This window comes from Crinia signifera, chromosome 19 (genome assembly GCF_055691185.1).
Source record: "Crinia signifera chromosome 19, ASM5569118v1, whole genome shotgun sequence".
Classification (NCBI taxonomy): Eukaryota; Metazoa; Chordata; class Amphibia; order Anura; family Myobatrachidae; genus Crinia; species Crinia signifera.
The window spans coordinates 90,084,309-90,109,675 of NC_139226.1; the positions used below are offsets into that span (position 1 = coordinate 90,084,309).

General features: G+C 44.7%; 2 protein-coding genes across 2 annotated transcripts in view; both read right to left on the bottom strand.

Moving 5' to 3' along the window:
• Positions 1-238: 238 nt before the first annotated feature.
• LOC146041578 (nicotinamide N-methyltransferase-like) lies at positions 239-3,590 on the bottom strand. Its single transcript, XM_083161528.1, has 3 exons — positions 3,491-3,590; positions 1,704-1,911; positions 239-861 (listed from the first exon to the last, which is right to left on the bottom strand). The coding sequence occupies exons 1-3, from the start codon at positions 3,588-3,590 to the stop codon at positions 429-431; spliced, it is 741 nt and encodes a 246-aa protein (XP_083017654.1). The 3' UTR covers positions 239-428.
• A 5,487-nt stretch (positions 3,591-9,077) lies between these two features.
• LOC146041579 (nicotinamide N-methyltransferase-like) overlaps positions 9,078-25,367 on the bottom strand; it is a 29,152-nt gene continuing 12,862 nt past the window's right edge. Inside the window, exons 3-4 of the mRNA XM_083161529.1 lie at positions 22,504-22,527; positions 9,078-9,505 (exon numbers count right to left, since the gene is read on the bottom strand). Coding sequence (XP_083017655.1) covers positions 9,078-9,505; positions 22,504-22,527 — 452 coding nt within the window. The remainder of the gene's footprint in view (positions 9,506-22,503; positions 22,528-25,367) is intronic.

Genomic DNA, 25,367 nt, shown 5'->3' on the forward strand with positions numbered 1-25,367 from the left:
AGATATCGAAGGTAAGAATAGCTAAGGTAGATTAGTAGTAATTGGGAATGTTTTGAATGAATTATCCAGCTAAGGGTCTCTATTCTTAAACTGGCCATACACTTATACAGTTCGGGCCCTTTTCACTTGATTCCGATGGAGCTGGCCAAGAATTTGAGCGAAAGGTGCCAAAACCATATGTTCCTAACCTCCGATTCCAATCCCAGTCCCGTACAAATTGGATCGGATCCAAAGATTGCAAGTGCTACACTCAAGATTTATCGGACATACCATATATTGTATGCTAAAGGGAAGCATACGATATATCGTATGCAGTCCAGCTGCTGAAGAACTCAGCAGGCAGTTGTGAGGATGCATGTGATACCTTACATTAGTGTATGGGGGTCTAGGTATGCAGAATGTTCCCTTTGACAGCAGTGTATGGGGGCCTAGGCATGCTGAAGGTTCCCTTTGAAAGCAGTAAGGACCATCATTTGCTTATAATCCATGAGATCACTTTCTACTTTTCTATCAAGTAACTCACAGGAATCTATTACATATCCTTCATCAGTGAGGGTCTTTCTTACAAAGCTTTCATCATAATTACATGAATGCAGCCTATCATTACCTACAGTGCAATATGTGCAATGTAAACATCCAATGACAATGATGTGTCCCCCAGGTTTCAGCAGCTTTGACATCTTCCTCAGGTTGCTGGTGTACTCCTGTTGGTCCCGACAGGCTGCATCCAGCACCCAGGCTGTGAGCAGACAGTCAGCTTGTGGTAGCACCTCCGGATCCGTCAGGTTTTCTTTGCTGAAGTCAAATTTCACAATGCGATTTATTGTTTCCTTCAACTTTTCTTCCTGTATTTCTTCTTCACTACAAAATTAAATCAATCAGTATCAGTACTATATATTAGAGTGTGTTTTAGTGTCATTGCCACCCTTTCTGGTCCATGCCACAACACAGCTCTTGGAGCTGACACTGCCTCCTCCCTATAGTGTGAACGGACCCGGGTCGCTCAACCCTGATTATTCATTCACACTGCCTAGCAACCAGGGTCCAACCCGGATAAAACCCTTCTTTTAAAACCGGGTCGGATTGCCGGGTTACTGGACCAAGGATTTTTCAAAAGCCCCTTTCACACTGCACAGTTACCCAGGTTGACCGTGTGAAAGGGGTGTAACTGTATGATCTCCATTCAAGTTAAAACTGTTATTTTTTTATTTATTTTTTGGTTATTTATTTATCTATTATATACTTATATGCTGGATCGGACTGGGGCTAAAGCGCAGTTGATCTAACCAAAAATTTTTTGCGTAAATATTATGGGGCATGAAGGGCCAATCGGGGAATGTAGTGATAGGGGCCATTGCTTATGGGTGTGGCCAGTCACTACAGAGACTTAGCGAGTGCATGGACTGTACCTTTTTATTGATTGATAGATAGATATATGTATATTAAATAATTTTAGTGCATGCATTATAATATAACAGATCATTTACAGCAATGCTCTGTAGAGATTATACCATCGTCCTGTGCAGTATAAGGTAACATGTAAAATTCAAGTACACATTCTGGATTCAGATCCCAAGAAATGGAGATGGGCTCCCAGGCATTTTCCCTGTGGGCCAGTAAAATCCTGGTTATACAGGCTGGCGTCGCCATCCCCTGCAAGGAAGAGACCCGCTCCATCTGTATGTTTAGAATTATATATTTACCTGATACCTTGCAGCTGAGTAATCATCTTAGATGCATGAGTCCAATCAAAGGCCCCGGTGCGGGTGTTCACCCATTTGTTGAGTTCCATAATACAGGACTCCCTTAGTTTTAGTATAATAATCTCCTTAAAAAATTCACTGATACCAAAAAGATGATGGACGAAGGATCCAACACTGATGTCAATCAACGTATCTCCTTTAATGCGACCTGCAGAAAGAGATTCGCAAAATGAAATGCCACATTCTATAGAGGTAAAGTGAGTTGGTAGTGGTCCATGCTGGGACTTAAAGTTGGAATTGCCTTACTGTGCTGCCCGATTAAAGGACTTTTACTTGCTAAAGACTGGTGAGCGCACGCTTCTTTTGATTATATACAGTATAATTAGAAAGGTTTATGAACAATAATATACATTTATCACAAATGTTCTATAAGAAACTAACAGCACCAATATCCACTGTTCATATCTAGCAAAACAATCAAAATCCTCGGTTCCCTTTCTGTTCGCAAATCTTTTAGATTGTCTCCCTCTTCAATGAAAACCCGTATCCACACACGGTCAAATGATCTAAATCAATGAGAATAACAAGAGCACTTCATAGTGCATGAATCCATAGGTAATTTCTGTTGTTCCAACAGCATCAACATGAACACAGGTTTAAAGACAACTCATACCATAAAAGATGGTATAAACCATCCTCTGAATAATACACATGGACATTAGTGCAATATCACAACATGGAGAGAGTGTTGCATAAACCACTTCACGCTAGGCCACACCCCTTACACGTTTCATCATGATGACTTCGTCAGAGGGCTGAACCAGAACTACTCAGACGCTCATTTTCTAATCCCGCCAGTTTTTCAGCTAATTGAAAACACAGAGAATCCAATTATAGCAGGGAAAGAATTTATTCACATAAAGTCAAGGGTGTAACAGCATGATATTACAACATATAAAAACATACACAATTGTTACAAAGTTATTCGGTACTTGTTTCCTAGAACGGCGCCCACGATTTCCTTCGTATGGGCGCCTAAAAATCGCATCGCATAGCAATAACTGGTACTTGTTTCCTAGCACGGCGCCCATTGCATGGCATTGTGTACCTTATTTAGTGGTGTGCTTGTACAATTAAACATTGCATAGCATCGCATGCTGCGCTCGCCACGCTTCGGGCTCGGTGGCTCGCTTGCCACACTATCTAAAATCGACTCCTCGCCTATGTGGATAGTGGGAGTATGAAAAGGTCGGAAGAGGCGTACCGCGGCCCCTCGCCACGCTTCGGGATGGCGTGGATACTGGGGGTTACATCTCATTGTAAGCACCCATCACATCTCATGGCATGGGTGCTTGTACAATAAAAAATCTCATTGCATCTCATTTGCTGGCATGCGATGCTATGCAATATTTAATTGTACAAGCATCGCATCGCACACCCCTAAATAAGGTACACAATGTCATGCGATGGGCGCCGTGCTAGGAAACAAGTACCAGTTATTCTATTGTCACGCAATCAATGCAGTTTAAAACCCTTATCTATCTGATAATTATCCATCTTAACTGTATTAATAAGATCATCAAAATAACATATATCAGATTGGATCTATCATCCCCACATGCCGAATACATGTTATCATTACCTTTGGAGATACTGTAAGTTATATTTGTACTTTTTGAATATAGACATCAAGAGCCGGCATAGATCAACTAGGCAAATGCAAGGGATAATCTAAGCCTAGGGCTAAAAGAGGAAAGACCACTAGCTGACTGCTGCCCAGCTGGTACTCGGCCCCAATGTTAGTGCTTTAGAGTTTGCATTGCTGCTGCTCTGCAAGTCCTTTCCTATGGTGAAGCCATTGACTGAGTCGCCTGTGCAAGATTTCATGGTGGAGCACAGCAAGGAGGCATTCCTGATTTGGCAGTATCATTTTTTACCCCTGCTGCTTCCTCTCCAGCTCTCCCATACTCCTCTTATGTGCGTGTGTGGAGTATCTGTAGGTGAACCTGGACTATGAGCATGCATCAAAGGGTGTGTGTCGGTTGTGCAATGTGTGCCATATGCGTAAGGCATTATGTTTGGCATTGTGTATAAGGGCATTAATAATGTATGGCACATTCATGTGAGAAGCATTGTGTGGCATTGCATATAAGGGCATTGATAATGTGAATCATATATGTAAGGGCATAAAATAATTGTGGCATATGTATAAGGGCATAAATAATGAGTGGCAAAATATGTAAGATTTACTATTTATAAAAGTGCATTAATAATGCTTGGCATATTTGTAAGGGGCATTTACTAAGTGCCATTTTGTGCATAAGGTTCACTACTTTGTTGCATAACATGTAGAAAGGTCGATACGCGGTGGAATAATGTGAATAAAGAGCAATACAGGGTGACATAATATCAATTAGGAGCAATTCGCAATTGAATAAGGGAGACTACTGTAATAGTAACAAGTAAAAGTAACAGGGACATTCTTTTGTGTGATGTAGTGTCAATAAGGGCCATCATGTGATGTAATGTCAAAAGGGAACACATCCTATAATGTAAATAAGGGATACCATCATTTGACAAAACATGAAAAAGGTTGCACTACTGTGTGGCATAATTTGAATTGGGGATATTATTGTATGGTTAAGCCCCTTCCCAGCAAGAACGTCATGCCCCTTATTTGTGGCGCAGTGTTTCTCTTTAAAATATAGGAGGGGATCAATTATCTTGCTGGCACAGGGCACCAAAGTGAGTATTGGTACTTCTGAACGCATATACTGTACCTTATGGCAATGACTCTCTAAACTCCTAAGGATTTGCTGTATATACATTATATTGATACAGGGTTCTCATAACTGCTAAAAATGCAGAAAGTTTGTATATTAACTGTGGTTATACTGTGCAAACCAATGTAAAGTTGTGTAACGGAAGATACAATATTTCCTGAACACACACCTGTTGTTAATGCGCTGTGCAACTTCTCCATAATAAATCCCACTGTCTCATCTAGGAACACACTTTCTGACTCAAAGTAATGTTTAAGGTGGTCCCTGGAATCCATCCCATGTAGATGATAATGCTTCAACTTGGGTCTGACTTCCATTCTTGTGTCTTCTGTATCACAGGTTTGGAGTCTCTGATCTATAATCTTTTGTCTTATATTAAAATGAATGGCTGATCTATTTATATGAAGCAGTAGTTGTTTACTCTCCTTACACAGCTGACCTATAGTTGTTTACTCTGTTACCTATAGTTGGTTACTCTCCTTGCACAGCTGACTATACATTTGTTAATATGTGCAATATCTTATGATTAAATATTTGACATACTCATGTGATAATGTCACATCGCTACTAAGTTGTACATTGCACAAGTATTATTTGGATGTTTCTTATTTTTATGTTTAACCCTGTACACCTCCCCTATTTAAAAAAAAAAAAGAAACATTGTGCAGCAAAAAAGGGAGGCATTTGCATTGGGAAGGAGCTTGACAACACAATAGTGCACCCAATTCAATTGACAGCACACAGTAGTGCAACCCTATTGATGTTGTCAAGTGATAATGTCCCCTTTTGATGTTACAATATTGTCCCTTTTTCACTCTACATCATACAGTAGAGTCCCCTATCTTATACTTCTTACTCCTCAGAGTAGTGCCCCTTATTCACATTACACCATGCCATATGGCTGCTTATTCACATTACACTGCCCCAAATTGCTCCTTTTTCACATAAAGCCACCTCGTATTGCTCCTTATTGACATTACACCACATAGTAGTGCTGTTTCTTTATGTTATGTCACACAGCAGTGCACTATAAAAACATAGTAATGCTCTTTTTAAATGCCAAACATTAATAATGCCCATTTACCCATAATGCCCTTTACACATTATGCCCTTCATTATTAATGAGGGACATGAGACACACATTGCTAATACCCTTAGACACAATGCCAAATATGGGATGCGGCCAGCAGGTGGTCATTAAGTAGGTTGACAGTCAATAGGTGGTACTTGTGTAGTTTCACGGCACCAGTATGGCACCGTGCGTCTGAGACCCCTTGTGGGGCTCACTTCGCTCGCCCACGCTGCGGGCTCGGTGGCTCGCTACGCTTGCCACGATATTTAAAATCAACTCCATGCCAACATGGATAGTGGATTTATGAACTATCCATGTTGGCATGGAGTTAAGTTACTTTTTTAACATAGTTTGTGGCGAGCGTAGAACCCGGAAGTAGGGGTCTCAGACGCACGGCGCCATACTGGCGCCGTGAAACTACACAAGTACCATAGGTCAACCACTATAGATCGACACATGAAAATGGTCAACCTACTTTAGGTCCGCATGGTCAAAAGGTCGAAACATACAATAGGTCGATGTGGAAAAGGTCTACATAAAGAAAAAAGTTGACATGAGTTTTTATCATTTTGTTTCTGTCCACCTATGGTCTGTCAACCAATAATGGTTGACCTATTGATTGTCGACCTTAAAAGTCGGCCGGTATAACCCATACCGGCCAAACATAACTCTCTTTACAAACATACACTGCATTACACAACCAAGCACATCACTAGCATGATCACTAGCACATCACTAGCATGATCACGAGCCCTCTTCTCTCCATTCTTAGTACTCACCTAGCCCACATACATTCCAGGTTCTTCTGCAGATACTCCACACACACCAGTGCAAAAAATACTTTGTGAAATATCAATGCCTGTAGGTGCAATGCAGCCCTGAATAGAGTAATGACTCAAAAGATGTCACCATATCTTCAGACAATAAAGTGCTACAGGAAAAGAGTGAGTAATAATTTACTTCAATGGCGCTTGTGAAAATATAGTCATATACTTAAATAACGTCCCTTAGAGTGTCGGTGAAAACATTTATTTAGGTTGAATGTACAGTAGTTCAAACGTGTATAACCAGTTGTTTTTTCAAGTGCTTCCCATGAAGAATCTCAATATGAATATTGTGCTCCAAATTGATTCAGTGTGGAGAATGGAAAAAAAAGTGCATATAACTGTTTATAACATAGTGAATTTGATAATAACATAAAAGTAAAATGAAAAAGTAAAAAATATATTTATGGTCTTCTTTGTGTTTTTATTTCACTTACCTCGCATACCTCACACTGAGGGGTGAGAAAGCTCATCAGGGTATCTTTTCTCACAATAACAAACTTTTTCCACGACAACAAAGTTTCAAAAATTTCACTTCAAGCTTCAATCAATGGAGGACCGTACCCCTAATGTAGCTTTCACATCACATAAAACATTTTGAAACGTTTTGAAAAACTGTAATTTTAAATGGTATTTTAAACGGGTCTAGTGTTCATATTGCAGCAGATTACCATTTAAAAATACCGTTTAAGTACCATTCACATCACCAGTCAAGCCGTTTAACCTCTGAACACGTTTCTACCCACAGCTTATTTCCTGGTTCAGGGAAGGGACACAAGACAAGGGACAGCCTATCACAGTGCTCTAACCTTTATTTTTTACTAAATACCATTTCAGTGCCATTCAGACAGCACAAAAAACGGCTCTGAATTGGCTTTAAAACGGGTAGGACTCTGCTTTTTAAACGTGTTGAAATACCAGTTAACTTTAAATGGTATTTCAACTATGACACTTTCACACTGCAGCCTTAAACGTTTTAAAAGGCAAAAAAACGGCAATATACCGTTTTAAAAGTGTGATGTGAAAGCTAGAAAGTCAGGTGTTTTTTAAACATATAATGGTTTCTATTTAGATGTCACAATACTGGGGATTCCCCTGATCCTGGATGTGAAGGTTTAGGACCTCCAGCATATATGTGGCTGGCGTTATTTTTGGGTGAAGGAAAAAACCACCTTGTGATTTTTTTTATGAGGACACCCTTTATGATTTAGTGTACCTAACTTACAAAACGTGGTCGGTAATACATGCACATAACAGTTTCTTTGGTTTAAAATGCAGTTTGTTAGGGTTATGGGCATACCATTAATCACAATGCTACAGCTGCAGCCCATAGAATCCTCGGTTTGTGCATGTTCAGTACCGAGGCCGATACTGCCCATGCGCTGGTCCCGGTGCCTGTTATCTGCAGTGTACAGGCACCGAAACCGTGTTTTAGCTTCTATGGGCTGCCGCCGAGCAATCATGGCAGCAAGTAACTACGCAGCTCAGCTTTTCTGATTAGCAGAGAAGCTTTGCAAACCAGCACACCTGCTTCTGATGTATCCCTCTCCCAAGCAGATGCAATGAGTTATCAAACTTCCAAGGATCGCAGGATAGCAAATCCAACCACAACTAAGGGTGTGTAACAACAAAACAATACAAGCAGCACTCAGAGGACTTTGTAAAGGCACAGGAAAGACATCAAGTCACTGCAGTTAGCACTTCCAATGGACGAAAGATAAATGTATCTGAAATGCTTAAATCATTTTGGTATACTACATACATTAATTATTATGATTATGGTACTTGTGTATTATCACGGCGCCCCCGATATTTAGTCGCACGATTTTTCATCGCATCGCATGCCATACACCCGATGCACTGCGATGCGATGTAAGCCCCCTATACTATGTTAAATTGTATAAACACCCTAATGGGTGGTTACAATGTTAAATGCACCCCCACGCCACCCCCCAGTATGAACGTGAACCCGAAGCGTGGCGAGCGTCCTCTGACCTTTTCATACCCCCACTATCCACGTCGGTGTGGAGTTGATTTCATAAAGTGTGGTGAGCGCAGCGAGCCACCGAGCCCAAAGCGTGGCGAGCGGACGCTTATACCTGTGAAGTTACGCTTCGGGTTCACGTTCATAGTGGGGGTGCATTTAACATTGTAAGCACCCATTAGGGTGCTTATACAAGTTATAATCACATTGCATCACATTGTATGCCATATTCAATGCCATACAATTTTAACATTGTATGAGATTGTGGAACATTGCGCGATATCGCATACCATCGCATGCCTTATGGTCTGCGATGCGATGGGCGCCGTGATACTACACAAGTACCATGATTATTAATAATATTTTGAACTATTTAAAAGATAAGGAAAATAATTAGATATGGCTGCGGGCGATAGCTCAGAATAACTAAAGGTGCCCATACACGCTACAATTATTGTATACAATATCGCATTGCATAGGTTCTACAATGAAATGAGATGAGATCTAGTACAAAAAGTATGTGCAGCACGTACTTCTTGAGCTGTACGTCGAGATGTGTGATGGGAGTGCGCATCTCATCGCACATAACAATTGTACCGTGTATGGGCACCTTTAGGAAGATCAGTGGTTATTGAGAAGTTTGGATGGAATCATTCAGCCAACGATCACTATTCACAAATCTTGTTCCCTTTGACAGCAGTGTATGGGGGCCTAGGCATGCTGAAGGTTGCCTTTGACAGCAGTAAGGACCATCAGATGCTTATAATCTATGAGATCACTTTCTACTTTCCTGTCAAGTAACTCACAAGAACCTATTACAAATCCTTCATCGGTGTAGGTCTTTCTTACAAAGCTTTCATCATAACTAAGTGCATGCAGCCTATCATTACCCACAGTGTAATATGTACAATATAGGCATCCAATGACAATGATGTGTCCCCCAGGCTTAATGAGCTTTGACATCTTCCTCAGGTTGCTGGTGTACTCCTCTTGGTCCTGACTAGCCACGTCCAGCACCCAGGCTGTGAGCAGACAGTCAGCTTGTGGTAACACCTCCGGATCCGTGAGATTTTCCTTGCTCAAGTCCCCTTTCACAATGAGCTTTATTGCTTCCTTTAATTTTTCTTCCTGTATTTCTTCTTCACTAAAAAATACAATTAGTCCATTATATAATACAGTAGGTGTTAGTGTCATTTCAGATTTTTGAGTGGGAAGTACCAACCTCTTGCGGTACATCCCACCACACATCGGGGTAAATATACTAAGATGAAAGTTCTATAGAAGACGTGATGTTGCTCATAGCACATTGGTGACTGTTTCTTGTTTTTATATTCCTTTAGTAGGGGTGTGCACCAGGCATTTTTCAAGTCTTGTGTTTTGGATCTGGATCTCCCATCGTGTTTTGTTTCTGGATTGGTTTTGGCAAAACCACCCATTCGGGTTTTGATTTTGGATCTGTATTTTTTTTAACACATCATAAAAACACCTAAAATTAGCCCAGGTGTGATGACCGCATGATATTGGTGGCGTTGTCAGATATCACAAATCCCCTGGAGAGTCTAAATGGGTAAGCCATTTTGCGATGATTTCCCTCAGTTTCTCAAAGAGGTTCTCGGCGTTGTGCCTCTTAGTGAAACCGGTGATACACAGCATAGCCTGCCTTGGAACAAGTTGGCATTTCAAAGATGCTGGTGCTGCTGCTGTTGCTGCGGAAGGTGATGCATCTACTCAGTGGGCTGTCAGTCATATAGGGTGAGATTTAATAGGATGAGAGATTCAGAAAGTGAGAGATTTGGGAAGAAATCTCCAGTTTTTTTTAAAGCGGCAATCATTTACACTTCAAAATCAAACTGGTTTTGCAGTGTAAATGATTGCCGCTTTAAAAAAACTGGAGATTTCTTCCCAAATCTCTCACTTTCTGAATCTCTCATCCTGTTAAATCTCACCCTTTGTCCTTAATTTGCTTTGTACCACTGGTCCACATGTCTGTTGTTAAGTGGACAGTGGGTCAACCACATTTTTCAGGACACTGAGGACACTTTTGCGATGTCGTACTTCGTCTTCATCGCAAACAACTGTTGGACAATCATTTGATGATGAATGACTCCCAGCAGCAGTAGGCGTAGCACTGTAGGATACTCCGGATGAATCCTGGATGGAATAGGAGTCAGTCATGACAGTGACATAGCCTGTAGGAGTACTACCCATCCTGACTGAGGAGGAAATTTATTAGGAGGGAGTTGGTGGTGTGGATTGCAGGTGCTTGGATACACCAGGAGGCCAACAAATTTAGCTGTCACTGGACTGCTTATGCTCTTAGCCAAACTGTCAGAACTTGAGGGTGACTTATGATGTCAGCGCTGTAGGTGACATAATAGGGAGGATGTTCCCAGGTGGTTAACATCCTTACAGCTACTAATTTTACCATCACATAGGTAATGGTGACATAGTTGTTGTCCGGATTGGGGTAGAAATAATTCCAGATACATGAAGTGGATCTTTTGGTCCTCTGCCAAGGCATGTTGATGTCTTTTTTTCTGCCCCATGGACAACAACTGTCTCGCCCAGTGCCTGATATAAACAAACCACATCACCATCCTACTAGTCAACTTCCTCCTCAGCGCCAGCTACATCAATATCCTGCTTTTGGTTTATTTTAACAGTGACACCTTCAATCTCAACATCAGGAACTGAACTGTGGGTGCTCCTTCCAGCACTTGCAGAGGGCATGCAAATTGTGGAAGGAGCCACCTCTTCCCGTCTAGTGTTGGAAAGGTCAGGCATCGCAACCGCCAACACACTTGGACTCTCCTTGGGGATTTGTGATAGCATTTTAGAGTGCACAGTGTGTTCCTTTGCTTTTACTAGCTTCATTTCTTTCATTTTGCAAGCAGGAGGTGGGTTTCCATCATCATGTGAAGCTGAACCACTAGACATGAACATAGGCCAGGACCTCATTGACAGGCAGGGGGCGTTCCGGGGTGGACACCTAGCATACCCATAAAAACGATGGTTGCACCCATAAAAATGATGGGCGGGCCCCAGCGAATGAAGGATTTCCCGTGCCTGCTCGGGGTGGGTGGCTGACGTCACATTACGTCAGCGCCCACCCCCAATTCGGAGAAGACTGTGCAGCTAAAATTAAGTCCTGGGCTACTCTTCGGCTGCGTGCAGAGGAAAAGTTATTCGATGGTGACTAACCATCGAATGATTTTTTTTTCTGTGCGGGCACTTGTGAATAGATGTGTACATATCTGCTGGCAGCATAGCGAGGGGATTCAGCATAGGGGGGAGGGAGTGTGGTCGTCAAGGTGGCATTTACCTGCTCACTAGGCTTTGAATAAATGCAGCCAAGTGAGCAGGCTTGAATTACCTCCTCGATCTATTCCTGTATGTTGACATTTATTGATCTTTCTGACAGCACAATGGGAAAATAAGTTTCTATAGCAAGGGTGGGCAATTATTTCAGCCAGGGGGGGCCATATGACACTTCAAGTAAATATTCGAGGGCCGCACTCCAGAGAAGGGGGTTTGGTCACTCAAAAGGGGGCATGTCCACTCAAATAGGGTGGTGTCCCTGAGTGTAGTGTACCACAGCATATACCCATTATACACATTATGCAATACAAAATAAGACCCCCTTATACTTGCCCTCTACACATTATGCCACAAGCAATAAGAAAAAAATCCCATTATGCCACACGGAATAACCCAAAATTCACATGGAATAAGTCAACATTCACATTATGCCACAACGAATGATCCAAAATGCATGTTATACCACCCGGATTGAGCCAAAACTAACATTATGCCACAAAGTTTGAGCCAAAATTCACATAATATAAACCAGTAATAATACAAAAAAAGATCCAGTACAATGCTTAATATCTGCTGCAATCCTGTGCCCTACAGAGCATATATAACACTACCTTGTTACTGTACCTTGATGTCATACATTTAACCCCTGCGCACTGAGGGCTAGATTCTCTAAGCTTCAAAAGTGATAAAATGGAGAGTGATAAACAGCCAGCCAATCAGCTCCTACCTGCCATGTCACAGACTGTGTTTGAAAAATGTCAGACAGAAGCTGATTGGCTGGCTGTTTATCACTCTCCATTTTATCACTTTTGAAGCTTAGAGAATCTGGCCCTCTGTCTGCATTATGAATGAAGGCCAAAAGTTTACAGTCAGGAGGAACAAGCCGCAGTCACCATTATTCATATGTAAACAAGGGGGTAGTTAGGGAGTATGGAGGTGGCAGCAATTAGTCTCCTACAACTGGAATAAAAATTTCAATTATAACTTTGAATGGCAGAATAAAAGACTCTGACGAAACCTACTAGTTTGCATCACTGGGGCAGCCGGCTGGTATTTCCTGTCAGGCGCTGGGTGGTGTGGGAGCAAAGCCAAGACGCAAAAGTGGAGCGTAACTGGTGTGCCGCTGTGATTCTTTCCCGCGCTGTGGATCCGCCCCAACACTGCCCAGCGTCTGACATCACAAATGAAATCCCAGCCAGCCTTCCAAGTGACAAGAACAAGGTTTCTTCAGCGGGTCCCATGCTGCAGTGCAATGACCAGGGCAGGCAACAGGGGGGGTCAAGGGGGAGAAGTGGGACGGGCCCCAGAGATCTGAAGGGCCCCAGAGTTTCCATACCCCGGCACAGCCACTGCCTGTACTAGCTGGCCTGTCAGTGACCCTTGCAGCCCGGCCGTCTACTGTGCACCATCTGTTTTTTGCTGAGTCTGACTGACTCACTGTGTGCCACTGCCGTCTACTGAGTGTGCGTCCTGCAGCTTGGCACTCAGAGCCATCTACTCTGTGTGTGCGCACGGCCTGGGGCCGCAGGCGCACAGCCGTACCCGCCACTGGCGCTGTGGCCTCAGTCTCTGGCTCCTGTACATTTACTGCACATGCGCGGGTCGTCTGTTCCGCACTCTGCGAAAGACCTGCCCTGCCTGCTCGTAGTGCTCAGCATTCTTTTGTGAAAGTGACAGGCAGCAGCAGCCAGAGCCAGTTGGAAGCACCAGCAGGACTGAGAACGAGAGAAGTCCGCACCTGAAAGCAGGATCTGGAGCAGAGAAAGGTTAAATGAGGCTCATGCAGAAGAGCGTTGTGTGGCTTTGAGATTAGGTGGGGGCCCCAGAAATATCATTGCACAGGGCCCCAAGATTTCTGTTGCCGGCCCTTGCAATGACAAGCCGCGTTGGGCCACTTGTCATTGCTACCTGGTGGGGGGCAGCGGGCCAGGCATGATCGGTTCGCGGGCTGCATCCGGTCCGCGGGCCGTATGTTGCCCACCCCTGGTCTATAGGGTAATGCCAGCAGTTTCACTACCCTCTGCTCTAATGCTTGACATTAGCGTGCTTGGTTAATTTTGCAAATGTTGTAAAAAAAAACAGGAAATTTAGTCTTTCCTGCAATTTTCTTCAGTACATACTGCCCTTTCTGCTTTACTTTAATTCTTTTATACCTGATCCACAAAAATCCTCAAACATCTTACAGATGTGTCCACATACATCTTCGTTTTATTGTGCTATGTATGGCACAATTTGACACGTCTTGGTCTCTGCAAAAGTCAAGCTTTGTGATTTTTCAAAAAATTTACTTCTCTAATCTATTACAAATCTCTACTGTTGTAAAAAATGTATAGAATCCATCTACAGTACTTGCTACATTTGGAAAAACAGCTAAGCCATGTTTTGCGTGTTATGCCAAATTGCGAAAAATAGGCAAAATGTATGTGGACACATGTAGCATAAATATTTCACTTCTAACTCTCAATTAATTTTATAAAGCAGTGGGGTATTCTCTGCCATCTTCCGTATTCTTTATGTTTAACATGATTTAACCCCTTCACTGGCAATCCCGAGAATTTTCTTGATTGACAATGTATGTCTCTAAAGCTGTGTACACACGGGGGCGATAGGGGCTGAAATCGCTGGAAATATGGTCGCTGGCGACCATATTGCCAGTGATGGGAGTGTGCCCCGGCGATAAATCACCGGGTGCGCGCTCCCAGTTTCAGCCCTGTTCTAATTGTCGATTACCTCTGCGGCTCCCCCGGCAGAGGTTCCCTTTAATCAGCGACCATCTCTGGTTGCTGATGAAAAGGAGATACTGAGCAATATATTGCTCAGCAATGTATTGCTAGCAATATATTGCTGAACAATATATCTCCCCCGTGTGTACGCACCTTTAGGGCCTTATTGTAGTTCACTCTTAGAGGTAAATTCCTTCTTAGCTGGTCAAAACCATGTGCACTGCGCAGGGGTTGGGGGGAGATGTAAGATGTGCAGAGAGAGTTAGCTTTGGGTGATTTATTTTGTTTCTGTGCAGGGAAAATACTGACTGCTTTATTTTTACACTGCACTATAGATCTCACTTTGAAGAAAAACCCCACCCAAATCTAATTCTCTCTGCACGTTACATCTGCCCCACCTGCAGTGCACATGGTTTTGTCCAGCTAAGAAGGAATTTGGGTACTTATGTAATATCTGGGCTCGCCACGCTTCGGGCACAGCACTATATAAAATCAACTCCATGTGTAGTTGGATAGTAGGGGTATGAAAAAATGGGGTGCATTTAACATGGGAGCCCAGATAATACATAAGTCCCGGAATTTGCCTCTAAGAGTGAACTAGAATAAGGCCCTTAGTGCCGGGCAGCGCCGCTGAGCTGATCACTAAACTCAGCTTCAGCTGCTGCCCGGCTCCGCTCCCTATAAAAAAAAAGGTACTTGTGTACTTTCACGGCTCCCACGATGTGCATCGTACAGGGAAAAATCGCATGAGATCGCATGCGATCTCATGCGATGCGATGTCTTTTTTTTACAGAAATTATGGACATGAGTTGACATCATGTAAAATGCACCCCAAATGTCATTTTTCACACTGTACCACCCCCACTATCAACGCCAACCTGAAGCGTGGCCCGCGAGGAGCGGCGGTATGCGTCCTACGACCTTTTCATACCCCCACTATCCACGTCGGCGTGGAGTTGAAAATAGAAAGTGTGGCGAGCCACCGAGCCCGAAGCGTGGCGAGCGGGCACGGATACCTGTGAAGCCCGCGAGGGGACACGGATACCTGTGAAGGTATCCACGTCCCCTCGCGGGGCTCGCTGCGCTCGCCACACTTCGGGCTCGGTGGCTCGCTGCGCTCGCCACACTTTCTATTCTCAACTCCACGCCGACGTAGATAGTGGGTGTATGAAAAGGTCATAGGACGCGTACCGCCGCCCCTCGTGGGCTCGCTGCGCTCGCCACGCTTTGGGTTGGCGTTGATAGTGGGGGTGGTATAGTGTGAAAACTGACATTTGGGGTGCATTTTACATGATGTCAACTCATGTTCATAATTTCTGTGAAAAATGACATCGCATCAGATCTCATGCGATGCGACCCCATGCTATTTTATAAAAATGCATAAAAACACGGGAAAGTCGCATCGCATGCCATCGCATGCCACTACATATGGCATGCGATGGCATGCGATGGGAGCCGTGGAAGTACACAAGTACCAAAAAAAAACACTGAAGGGATTAATGTTTTTTTTTTCTCCTTTTGACTGCTACAATTATGTTTTGAACAGATGAATCAGCATCATATAGATATATGTCTAGTGCAGTGGTTCCCAAACTGTGCGCCTAGGCTCCCTGGGGTGCCTCGGGACACTTGCAGGGGTGCCTCAGGTTGGTCGTCCAGGACCAATTCAAATTATTTATGATCAATTATTTCTGGATAAAATCAGTGCTGGTGGCTGCCAATCATAAAATGTGTACAATCAGAACCAAATCCTGCCCTTTACCACATAACTGAACTTAAGCAGCACATATAAACACAATCTACTTAATTTGATATATATTTGTTGGGGCCTAGGGGTGCCTTGGAAAAATTATGATACTCTAGGGTGCCGTGATTAGAAAAAGATTGGGAACCCCTGGTCTAGTGTCTGTGTGGCTCTGCAACACTGCCATCTGTTAGCAGTAAGAGAAACTACAGCTACTGTACTAGCTTTTGAAGCAGAGCAAAGCTGAGTTTTGCCAGTCGCACTGGAAAAGTTTTTCAATAGTATATAGTGTGATGTGCTGCCACATATATTGAAGAAAGAAAAGATTGTCATAGGTGTGGCGCACCTAAAGAAAGTAAGAACCAATTATAAAATGTAACTTTTACTCTTTGTATTTCTAAAAACTTGCGACAAATAAAACCAAATAACATACAGTACAAGGGTAGAGGACAAGGTATGTATGTTAAAAGAAGGATATGAATCCTAACGTAGTGGACCCCAATGTCAATATGTCCCTATAATTAACTTTAATTGAATTGGGTCAATGCGTCTTGTCATGTTTTTCAGAATGTGTTTCCAAACATATATCACTGGGCAGATAATCAGATTTGATTATTAACTGTAACTTTATCTTTATTATGTATTTATAGTGTTTACTGTTACCAGCTGCGTATCTGTCTCTAGGCATGAGGTAGTTTCCTCCCATAATCCAAAAATATACTGGTAGGTCAATTGGCTTCCAACAAATGAACCCTAGAATGTCTGTGTATGGTGACATGTGGTAGGGAATATAGAGTGCAAGCTCCACTGGGGCAGGGACTGATGTGAATGTTCAAATATTGTCTGTACAGCACTGCAGAATATGTGTGCACTATAGAAATAACTTAATAATACTTCTAAAAAACGCTACATTGTATTGTAACTAACTATCTATATTGTATATTACTTTTCATTACATTATCTGCCTCAAGCACATATTCTGTCATATCTAAATGAAGGTCCCACACATTTACGATTTATTTAATCAATTGTGTCATTATGACATCCCCTTGCACTAAGGCCCTCCTTCTGATCGGTTCGCTATGTTGCGAATTCGAAATGGTGACCAATGTAGAAGATATGCGCATAATCGAATATGCGCTTGTGCAGGTCTTCACTGCGGGCAACTTCGGAGACTTGCATAGTCTCCGTAGTGCTTGCAGTTAGGGGGGGGGTGCAGGAGATGGGTAGGGGGTGTTTGCATGCGAATGCCCTGTGTTTTCTGGGCATACCCATGGCGACTACCGGCCTTCCGTGGGTGGGCAGCAGACGTCACCGGATGTGAGCTGCCCACCCTGTTCACGGAGCAGGGCACCACTAATCTATGGCACCCAGTGAGTGACTTAGATTGGCGAGCTCTTGAAAAATCATTAGATAGTCGGCGACCATAGAAGGATTTCGGCCACCCCACGCAAGGCTGCGAATGGATGTTTATGCCAAACATCCATTCGCAGCCATGTGGGGAAAATTGGTGAATAGTGTGGGGCGGGCGTTCGGACGCATGGGGGGCAGCACCACAAGGCTTTCAAAGCAGTGAACTAACGCTGCTTTGTGAGCCAACCAGAATAAGGGCCTAAGAGTGCCCTGCGGACCTTTTTCAAGGCGATGGCAATACAAGCAGCATTAAACAGCAAACCAATAATGGGGTAGGGGTACTGGGACAAATTGTTTTTGTCCCAGTACCCCTACCCCATTGTTGGTTTGTTGTTTACTGCTGCTTGTATTGCCATCGCCTTGATAAAGGTCCACACCTGGCCCCCTATCACCCTTGGTTTTTGCACTAGCCATTGAACCACTTGCCGAGACTATAAGATCATCAGATACTATTAAAGGCCCAAAGATATCGTGTGTACCATATAAAATTTGCCTATTTGCGGACGATGTCCTGCTCTCTCTCACTGACCCAGAGTATTCCCTTCCCGGCCTGCATGAGATCCTAGATGAATATGCCTGTATCCTATTACAAGTTAAACGGGTCCAAAACAGAAGCACTCCCCTTAAACTTCCCCTCTGATCTCCTCCAATCCCTAAAAACTAAATTTCAATACTCCTGGCAAACAAGTAGCCTTAAATATTTGGGAATTCACATCACCCCCACCATCGGGGACATGATTCAAGCTAACTATGCCCCACTCCTTCACAAGATCTCGCTGATGTCTACGGACTGGATGATGTTGCATATCTCATGGCTAGGGAGAATAGCGGCTCTAAAAATGATGATATTACCTAAGATCCTTTACCTATTTAGAACCATCCCCCTCCTGATCCCCACTCCTTTGTTAAATAAATTCCAATCATCCTTTACTAAATACATATGGCGGGGGTCCAAGCCAAGGGTGGCCCGAAGAACTCTGTCACTCCCAAAACGGGAAGGGGGGGTGGCATACCCTGACCTGCACAAATACCAAGTCGCTAGCATACTCTCCCAAATTGGGGCTTGGTTTGAGTTGGATGACCCCAAAGTGTGGGTGACCATGGAACGTAATTTAATGGCCCCCTGCCCACTTTCAGACTGTCTCTGGCTCCCCGTTTCAGTGGATATTCGCCATCTGACACCAGTTTCCTCTACCATACACACTCGTAAGGCATGGCTGGAGGCGATAAAACTAACATCAGACATATCATTACCTTGTACCCAGCTATCACTCCAGGCCATTGCTTCCCTAATACCAAACCTCTCCTTTACCTCATGGTCCTCGCGGGGGGTACCATCACTCGCTGAGGTTACAACCTCTGGAACCCTATTACCATTCTCACAACTACAATCTCAATTCTCCCTCCCACGTGGGGACTTCTTCAAATACCTTCAGCTCCGACACTGGCTGTCCACCGTAACCCAGAACCCACATGTTGTGTCCACACTCCCTCGATACATCCAGAATAAATTGACAAGTGCGGGTAGCAGAGGAAGTATCTCCTGGTGGTACAATTTATTAATAGAACCATCGAGCTTCACAAAATTCCCCTCCTTACAGAAATGGGAACAAGATTTGAATGAACCTATTAGCGAGGAAGAGTGGCATCACATCTTTCAAATAGGTTTCAAAGTGTCTAAATGTATCTCGCACACCGAACAATACTATAAACTTCTGCATCGCATGTATATGACTCCAGTATTACTGAATAAATTCAGTCCAGCCAACCCTAATCTATGTTGGCGAAACTGTGGATGTGTGGGCTCCCTTTTCCACATATTCTGGGAATGTCCTTATATATCCAGGCTTTGGAAAGCGGTCTTTGTACTTATCTCTACAGTGCTGAAGGCTCCCATTCCTCCGACCCCGAAAGTGGCGATTTTCCACCTGACCACCGGAGGCCTCCCCAATAACGATAGGTACATCATGGGCCATATTCTGATCACAACTAAAACCCTGATTGGCCAGTGTTGGCGCTCCACTCGAATCCCTACTATCCCCCAAATAGAACAAGCGGTTCAACATCACTGTGAATACGAGACCGCAGGAGTACATTACTCTTCCTCGGCCTCCAACCCGTTAATAAAGTGGTTCGGCTGGACTGAATACCAGGCCTCTAGAACGGGCGGGCCCCCGTAGAATAGAGTAGAGTCAGGATTCTAGTTCCTTGTCTACACTTAAATCTGACTATCATGGAACGGGCACTTGACCGTTTGACCTTTTGACCTTTCTCTACGGGTTAGTCTATAAATGCCAATTACAGAACTTTTTTGATACAGTTAAAGATGGAAATATTGCTTTGTGAATGAAAACTTAATTCACTGTGTGCTCTCCCCTCCCTTTCCCTAATATTATTTTTGTTGTTCTTTTTTTTTTGCCTCTCTGTATCCTACAATTCTGTCCATTATTTTGAAAAACTAATAAAAATTAATGTTGAAGAAAGGTCCACACCTGGACCGAAACATCGGCAGGCTATCGTTTCGATTGGAATAAACTCTGGACTTATATTTTCATGAGAAGACTGGTGAGTGCTATTTTTCCCTCTTTTGGGATTTCTGGGTATGGTTACATATAAAGAAAAAAAAGGGGGGTATTTACCAACAGGTAAAAAGCAGGCGCCAAGGATGGGAAGTGTGTGATTCGAGCTGCTCACACCAAGGAATAGTCAATTCCTTAAAATTGTAAAGACAAAAAAAGAGAAAGAGAAGTGGAGCGCTGAATATGGAAAATATGTGAAAATATGGTATTTAATATCTAAAAAAATGATCAACTGGGTATCACAAAATATAACAATATTTATTTTACCTAATATAAAGGATTAATGACCAATACACTTAAATAAATGTATTAATTATAAACAATATAAAAAAAAAGGAATAAAATTCAATTCAATGATAAAAATTCAAAGATAAAAATTGGACCGGGCAATATACAGCGGCGAATTATCCCAGCATGGTCTATGGATACACACTTCTTCAATCCCCAGTAAAGAACTAAGGAGGACAAGTCCACTCAGAACTACATACAAGCGGGAGTTCACCATAAGTATATTGCCCGGTCCAATTTTTATCTTTGAATTTTTATCATTGAATTTTTTTATATTGTTTATAATTAATACATTTATTTAAGTGTATTGGTCATTAATCCTTTATATTAGGTAAAATAAATATTGTTATATTTTGTGATACCCAGTTGATAATTTTTTTATATATTAACTACCATATTTTAACATATTTTCCATATTCAGCGCTCCACTTCTCTTTCTCTTTTTTTTTTATGGTTACATATGTAGACACAATACAAACTCAATAGGGTGTGGTACAGGGGTCCGACAGTCGGGATCCGACAGTCATTAGCCCGACGTCGGGATCCCGACTGGCCGGACGCAGATAGCATGGTGAGCGCAACTAAGACCCTTGCAGACTCGCTGCGCTCGCCACGCTGCGGGCACGGTTGCTCGCTAAGCTTGCTACCTACAGATGGGTCTTTTGCCATCCTTGCTGGCGGGTCGCCAGAACGTACGCGCTGGCGACCCGCCAGCAGCCTCGCCAGCGAGGAGACTGAGACGCGCGTGCGTCTCACGCGCACGCGCGTCTCAGTCTCCGTCGCTAGCGCGACGGAAACCCTGTCCGTCTCCGCCTCAGGGAGACGGACAGGGCTAGGGGGGTTAGTGGGGGGTGCGGGCAGGCGGCGGGGACCCCGGGTTACCGCCGGCAAGCCGGCGGGGACCCGGGGGAACGCATCGAAGCGCCGTCGGAAGGGGACGCGCGCGCCTCTCGTGCGCGCGCGTCCGCTTCTCACCGTCGCCATGGCGCTGGCGGGGGATGGCGGCTGGCGACGCCAGCGCCATCCCCTGCAAAGATGGGACAAGACCCATCTGTATTCTATTCTCCCTCTATGGCGGTCATGGACCCCCACGAGGGAAAATAGCAGGTGGCCGACGGGAACCCGGCTGTCTGTGTTTTGACAGCTGGGATCCCGACGTCGGGTAAATGCCTGTCAGGACCCCGACTGTCGGGACCCCGTCCGGCACCCACTCAATACCACTTATGTGCTGAGAACAGCAATTTGTGTATTTCTCCCTCGGCCAGCAGGGGACACTGCAGAGTCATGACGTATGGGATAGAGTTGGTGCTGTGGAGTCGGCACTTTAAGATGCTTTTGAAGTGGCTGGCTCCTCCCCCCTCTATCCCCACCAAGCCCCAGTCTTAGTAAAAGTGCCCAATGGAGTCGGTCACTGCGTGTGAGTCTCCTTAGGGAGACTCCATTTTTTTCTTATAATTTTTCTTTTAAACTTTTAATTTTTACTGAGGACAGGCATCTGCCTGCTACGTGGGACCTGGAGGGGTCCGGTCGACACTGCACGCAGTGTTTCCTCCGGTACCCAGGCCACCAGAGCCACCGCTCTGGGGATCCGTAGCGGCTGCACGCAGCTTAGCAGGACGGGTCCAAGGCTTCTCCCCCGCACTCCAGGAGCTGCCTACGGGTAAGCGGCGCTGAGCGCCATTAGCAGGGGGCCGGCTGTAGTGAGCGCGTCAGCCGCGACGGAGAAGGAGACAGCCGCAGCGTCCAGTGCTCGCGGCGGTCTCCGTTACTGCTGCTTTTAAGATTGGCGCCATTGATTCAGCGCGGGAAGGACACACCAGAAGGGAGGAGGAGTTTACTCTCCTTCTCTCCGGCGGCGCCATTGTTACCAGCAGCAAGTCTCCTGCACGCTGTGCATTGTGACCGGCAGCACCTGGCTTTCCAGCATCTGCGACTGTCAGCGCTCTCCCTGACGATCACAGGGACACTGTGAGTCTTAGGGGGTGAATTTGGGGCGCCATTATATATATATTGGCAGCCTTTTATTGGGAGGGTTGTGGCTCCTCTCTTCCTATCGAAGCACAAGCCTCAGCTATCCTTCAGCTGTCCTGTATTTGCTATTTCTGTGTGAGTGTGTGTTACTTGTTATACACTGTTTGTCATGGCTGACAGAACCACTTCTTCTAAAGCAGCCCAGAAGGTTTACACCTGTAAGACTTGTAAAGGTCAATACACTCAGCATGTTAAGGGAGTATCCCTCTGTGAGTCATGCTATGCCTCTAAGCAGGGAAACAGTGTAAGCCAGTCACCTTTACCTCAGTCCCCCTTACAGTCCCCAGAGGCTTTGCAGGCTATTCTGGCTAACCTCACAGCCGAGCTAGCGGCATCAAAAAGGGACAGGGAGGTTTTTCAGTCCCAATTGACTCAAATCTCCTCCACAGTGGATTCCCTGCAGCAGTCGGTGACTGCCTCAGTACAGGTTAGGCCATCCTCTCCAGGAACTGGGAAAAGGAAGGCTACTTCAGTGGTTTTTGTCACAGATGATGATAACCAACCGGACCCTGACTACATAGACGAACCTTACCAGTATGTACCTACTGATGATATAGATGATCAAGATGCTCAGGGCATTGAGGGTCTCATAAGAGAGATCAGATCTACTCTCAATATTGCTGACTCGCCTATACCGCCTCAGGTATCTATTTTTGGCAGGGTTCAGAAACAGCCAATAACTTTTCCAGACTCTGAGGAATTAGATACCGGCTCACTTGGGGGATCCCAAGGTGGGCGCCAGATTGTTACTGTTCGCGGAGGAATGGAGGTCTCATTGCACCGACGCGTGGGTTCTCCAGATTATCTCTCAGGGGTACAAACTGGAATTTGCCACACAACCTCCAAACAGGTTCTTCCCAATAGGCCTACCTCCATCGGTAGAGGCAGGTTTGAGCCTAGTTGGGGCCATACAAACCCTGCTCGAGGCGGGAGTAGTTATCCCGGTGCCTGCCCATCAGCAGTGCACGGGATACTATTCAAGCATTTTCGTGGTCCCAAAGCCAGACGGATCTGTCCGACCCATTTTAAATCTGAAACCCCTGAACGAATTTGTTATTTACCACAGATTCAAGATGGAATCAATTCGGTCAGTTATTGCATCCCTAGAGAAGGGAGAATTTCTCCTCTCTCTAGATATAAAGGATGCGTACCTGCACGTCCCAATCTGGGAACCTCATCAGCGATTCTTGAGATTCGCACTACAGGATCGCCATTTCCAGTTCCGAGGACTACCCTTCGGACTTTCTTCCGCTCCTCGGGTTTTTACAAAAATAATGGCATGTATGACCAAGGCTCTTCGTCTGCAGGGGATAACTATTATCCCCTACTTAGACGACCTCCTCCTCAAAGCTCCAACTCGGGAAAAGCTGATGGCAGATGCCATGACGACTTACAAGTTTTTAGTGAAAAATGGGTGGGTTGTGAACTTCAAAAAATCACAACTCAACCCATCACAACGCCTGCAATTTCTGGGCCTCATATTGGACACAGTAGAGGAAAGGATTTTTCTTCCACCAGACAAGATCATAGCCCTACAAGCAAAGGTCAGACAGGTACTGCATCAGAAAAGACTCTCAGCACATCTGTGCACTCAACTCTTGGGTTTGATGGTAGCTGCGTTCGAGGCGGTCCCTTACGGTCGCTTCCATTCTCGAACTTTCCAAGAGAATCTACTATCACAATGGTCGGGCTCACACCTTCAAATTCACAAGCGCATCATCTTGTTTCAGAAGGCCCGCTCTTCCCTGCTCTGGTGGCTTCACACCCCAAACCTGCTTCAAGGACGCAGTTTCAGCCCTTGCACATGGACAGTGGTCACAACAGACGCCAGTCTCAAGGGCTGGGGAGCAGTCGCCCTAGGCCACAGGTTCCAAGGACGCTGGTCGCTGCAGGAGGCAAAGCTTCCGATCAATATCTTAGAACTACGAGCAATCAGACTAACTCTACTACAGGCTCACAGCCTGCTTCAAGGTCTACAGATCAGGATACAATCAGACAACGTGACCGCAGTCGCATATATAAACCGACAAGGGGGCCCCAAGAGCAGGGCTGCCATGCGAGAGGTTCGTCCCATATTAGAATGGGCAGAAGCCCACTCCAGGGCCTTTTCAGCAATATTTATTCCGGGAGTAGAGAATTGGCAGGCGGACTATCTAAGCCGCCAGACGTTCCTCCCAGGGGAGTGGTCCCTTCACCCGGAGGTCTTCCATCAACTGACGCTTCGGTGGGGGACCCCCGACATAGACCTGATGGCCTCCAGATTGAATCATCGGGTCCCTCTCTACTGTGCCAGGTCCCTGGATCCAGGAGCGGTGGCAGTCGACGCCTTATCAATACCATGGCACTACCAACTGGTATACATTTTTCCACCCTTCCCGTTATTTCCAAGAGTTCTGAAGAAACTGAAAAGGGAAACAACAACAGCCATCTTAATTGCCCCGAACTGGCCGAGGAGGGCATGGTACTCGGATCTAAGACTAATGTCAATAGACAACCCGTGGTTCCTGCCTCAAAGAGAAGACTTACTTCTCCAAGGACCATTCACCTTCCAAAACTTACGGCTTCTGCATTTAACGGCATGGTTGTTGAGGCCGAATTGCTGAAACGCAGAGGTATCCCATCCAGGGTTATTCCAACAATGCTCCATGCTAGGAAGAGTGTGACTTCGGCACATTACCACAGGATTTGGAAGTCATACATTTCCTGGTGCGAAAGGCTTGGATATCCTAAGGCGGTGTTTAGCCTACCCAGGTTACTAGAATTTCTCCAGGAAGGACTGGACAAAGGTCTTCGTTTAGCCTCTCTGAAAGTGCAACTAGCGGCGCTATCTGTTTTCTTTCACCGCAGGGTAGCGGTCTTTCCAGAGATACAAACGTTCCTAAAGGGGGTGTTGAGGCTTCAACCT